At 52.1% G+C, this 3,417-nt stretch overlaps 2 protein-coding genes across 2 annotated transcripts in view; one reads left to right on the forward strand and one right to left on the reverse strand.

The window, feature by feature from the left end:
* The first annotated feature begins 116 nt into the window (after positions 1–116).
* ACTG1 (actin gamma 1) lies at positions 117–3,257 on the forward strand. The gene is made up of 5 exons (XM_014951481.1): positions 117–282; positions 378–617; positions 972–1,410; positions 1,521–1,702; positions 2,050–3,257. Exons 1-5 carry the CDS (start codon positions 160–162, stop codon positions 2,191–2,193), a joined length of 1,128 nt encoding a protein of 375 aa, XP_014806967.1. The 5' UTR covers positions 117–159; the 3' UTR covers positions 2,194–3,257.
* Positions 2,861–3,417, reverse strand: part of BAHCC1 (BAH domain and coiled-coil containing 1) — a 43,860-nt gene continuing 43,303 nt past the window's right edge. Inside the window, exon 25 of the mRNA XM_014949699.1 lies at positions 2,861–2,866. Coding sequence (XP_014805185.1) covers positions 2,861–2,866 — 6 coding nt within the window. The remainder of the gene's footprint in view (positions 2,867–3,417) is intronic.

Genomic DNA, 3,417 nt, shown 5'->3' on the forward strand with positions numbered 1-3,417 from the left:
GGAGGGAGGGAGGGAGGGAGAAGGGGGGTGCGGCCGCCGTCTGTCAGGGCCCGCCGCCATCTTGTCGTCGCCGTCGTCCCGGGGCTGGGTGTTCGCTGACCGGGCCGCCGCCCTTACTCCCCCCCCCAACCCCGCCTTTTCCACCGCAGAACCTCCGCCATGGAAGAGGAGATCGCCGCCCTCGTCATCGACAACGGCTCCGGCATGTGCAAGGCCGGGTTCGCCGGGGACGACGCTCCCCGCGCCGTCTTCCCCTCCATCGTCGGTCGCCCCCGGCACCAGGTAATGGCGGGGAGGGAGCGGGCAGGGCCGTGTTTGGGCTGAGGGAGGGGTTTTTTGGTCGTTCAAGGCGCTGACTGTGACTCTGGTTTCCTCAGGGTGTGATGGTGGGGATGGGGCAGAAGGACAGCTACGTGGGGGATGAGGCGCAGAGCAAGAGGGGGATCCTCACCCTCAAGTACCCCATCGAGCACGGCATCGTCACCAACTGGGACGACATGGAGAAGATCTGGCACCACACCTTCTACAACGAGCTGCGGGTGGCCCCCGAGGAGCACCCCGTCCTGCTCACCGAGGCCCCCCTCAACCCCAAGGCCAACAGGGAGAAGATGACACAGGTAGGGTCTCTCCCCCGCCGCCCGCCTTTCGCTCTCATCTTATTCCCCACCCTCCTTCTCATTATGACATCTTATAAACCTAAGTTTTTTTTGTTTGTGTTTTTTTTTTTCTTTCTCCCGACATTTTCAGGGCTCTGTACTCCTGGCATTTCTTCCCTGACGCCTCAGGTTTCTTTCATTTGTGTTTCTGCCTGCATTCTTTGTCTTTTGTTTTTTTTTTTTTACCTTCACACACTGAGGTTTTTTTTGCATGTCAGCATGTGTGCTTTAACACGGGTGTGAGTGACCCTGCTTGTTACTCGGTGCTAATCTGATTGATTGATTGTTTTTATTTCATTTTCCTGTTCCTCCCAGATTATGTTTGAGACCTTCAACACCCCCGCCATGTACGTGGCCATCCAGGCCGTGCTGTCCCTGTACGCCTCCGGTCGTACCACTGGTATTGTTATGGACTCCGGGGATGGTGTCACCCACACCGTGCCCATCTACGAGGGTTATGCTCTGCCCCACGCCATCCTCCGCCTGGATTTGGCTGGCCGTGACCTGACAGACTACCTCATGAAGATCCTGACAGAAAGAGGCTACAGCTTCACCACCACGGCCGAAAGGGAAATTGTCCGTGACATCAAGGAAAAGCTGTGCTACGTCGCCCTGGACTTCGAGCAGGAGATGGCCACAGCTGCCTCTTCTTCCTCTCTGGAGAAGAGCTACGAGCTGCCCGATGGCCAGGTCATCACCATCGGCAACGAGAGGTTCAGGTGTCCAGAAGCTCTTTTCCAGCCTTCCTTCCTGGGTAGGTCTGAGGTTGATGTTGACCGAAACGAAGCGGGGTGTTCACCTGGTGCGCTAACGAACCTTTGCACATAATGAACCCTTCTCCTCCTCCTCTTCCTCCTCCTCCAGGCATGGAGTCCTGCGGCATTCACGAGACCACTTTCAACTCCATCATGAAGTGTGACGTGGACATCAGGAAGGACCTCTACGCCAACACGGTGCTGTCGGGTGGCACCACCATGTACCCTGGCATCGCCGACAGGATGCAGAAGGAGATCACAGCCCTGGCGCCCAGCACGATGAAGATCAAGGTAGGAAACACCAATGAACCCTTCTCCTCCTCCTCTTCCTCCTCCTCCAGGCATGGAGTCCTGCGGCATTCACGAGACCACTTTCAACTCCATCATGAAGTGTGACGTGGACATCAGGAAGGACCTCTACGCCAACACGGTGCTGTCGGGTGGCACCACCATGTACCCTGGCATCGCCGACAGGATGCAGAAGGAGATCACAGCCCTGGCGCCCAGCACGATGAAGATCAAGGTAGGAAACACACACACCCCTCCTGAGATGTGCTATGGGGAAGGGAGGAGAAAGCTGAACCCTCACTGATGATTATTTGGGGTATTTTTTTCCCCCTTTCCCTTTCTTTTTGCAGATCATCGCTCCCCCCGAGCGCAAATACTCCGTCTGGATCGGCGGCTCCATCCTGGCCTCGCTCTCCACCTTCCAGCAGATGTGGATCAGCAAGCAGGAGTACGACGAGTCCGGCCCCTCCATCGTCCACCGTAAATGCTTCTAAAAAGATAAAAAAAGAAAGAAAACAAAAAATAACTTGGACTGCCGGCGGGCGCGCGCCCCCCCCCATCCCCCCCACCGCGTGCCCGCTGCATGAGATTTTTTTTGTTTTTTCTTTTTTTGTTGGTTTTTTTGTCTCACTAAAGTATACGTTTGCCCAGGCAAATCTATACACCTCATGCTAGCCTCATACAACTGGAATAAGCCTTTCTTTCCAAAAAAAAAACAAAAAAGAGAAAGAAACTTGCCCTTGGAAAAGTCTGTACCTGATGTTAGACACATGTCAGCACTGGACGCTCGAGCTGTCACTTTGATATCATTATTAATTTTTTTTTTTTACCCCATTTATTTGAGTTTAAGGGTTGGTTTTGGGTTGATTATTTTTTTTTTTTGGCTTTTTCTCTTTTTTTCTTTTTTTCCTCGGGTGTATGCCTGAGCAAAATACCCTGTCCCCATGGGCTACCAGCCACGGGGCCACCTCTGGCCCACCCTGACCCGTGGCTCCCACACTGACAGTGCCCCCCCTTTTCCCCCCCCCTCCCCACAACCTACAGGGTATTTTGGGGTCAGACTTTGCCGTTTATCCCCCCCCTACCCCCCCCTTTCCTGGAATATTCCAGATTATTTTTGGGTTTTTTCCTGTCGAGGCTGGTAGGAGTCTCCTGGAGAATTCATTTCTGGGGAAAAGGTTTTGGGGGGGAAAAAATGAAAACCACCAACATATCGCATCCGAGCCTTATGAACCGCTCTTCATCCTCCTCCTCCTCCTCCTCACCCTGGGGCTGAAGTTCCTCAACTTTTTAAGTTGCCGGAAACTTTGCAATTTACACCTGTAAATTTATGCATCGTTTTAATTTATGTAAGATTTTTTTGGGGTTTGGTTTTTTTTTTTGGTTTGTTCTTTTTTTTTTTTTTTTTTTTTTTGTACGTTGCCTTAATGTTCTCACGTGACGGTAGGAAATAACGAAAAACCAAAATTTGTAAAAAATCAGCCGAAAAGTTGAGAAATTGTAAAAGCCCAACAACAAAACACATCATTGTGTAAGGAAAATAAAACAAAAACAAAAACAAAAAATAAAATTGGGGGCTGTGTTTGTCTTTGGGATTGTCCCACCCCGTGGGGGCCAGGGGGGAGTCGAGCTGGGGCTCCCCAGGAAGGTGGTGGTGATGGTGAGGTGGCACTTTTTGGGGTGAAAAAAGGCTGTTTAGGTGCCAAGGGGGTGTTTAG

This window comes from Calidris pugnax, unplaced genomic scaffold (assembly GCF_001431845.1).
Source record: "Calidris pugnax isolate Ruff unplaced genomic scaffold, ASM143184v1 scaffold9, whole genome shotgun sequence".
NCBI lineage: Eukaryota > Metazoa > Chordata > Aves > Charadriiformes > Scolopacidae > Calidris > Calidris pugnax.

What these genes read in the sequence shown, in the direction of transcription:
- ACTG1 (XM_014951481.1), top strand. Translation starts at nt 160, where the DNA reads ATGGAAGAGGAGATCGCCGCCCTCGTCATCGACAACGGCTCCGGCATG. An exon ending in TCGGTCGCCCCCGGCACCAG is followed by an intron (nt 283 to 377) that starts GTAATGGCGGGG and finishes TGGTTTCCTCAG; the next exon opens with GGTGTGATGGTGGGGATGGG. An exon ending in CCAGCACGATGAAGATCAAG is followed by an intron (nt 1,703 to 2,049) that starts GTAGGAAACACC and finishes TTCTTTTTGCAG; the next exon opens with ATCATCGCTCCCCCCGAGCG.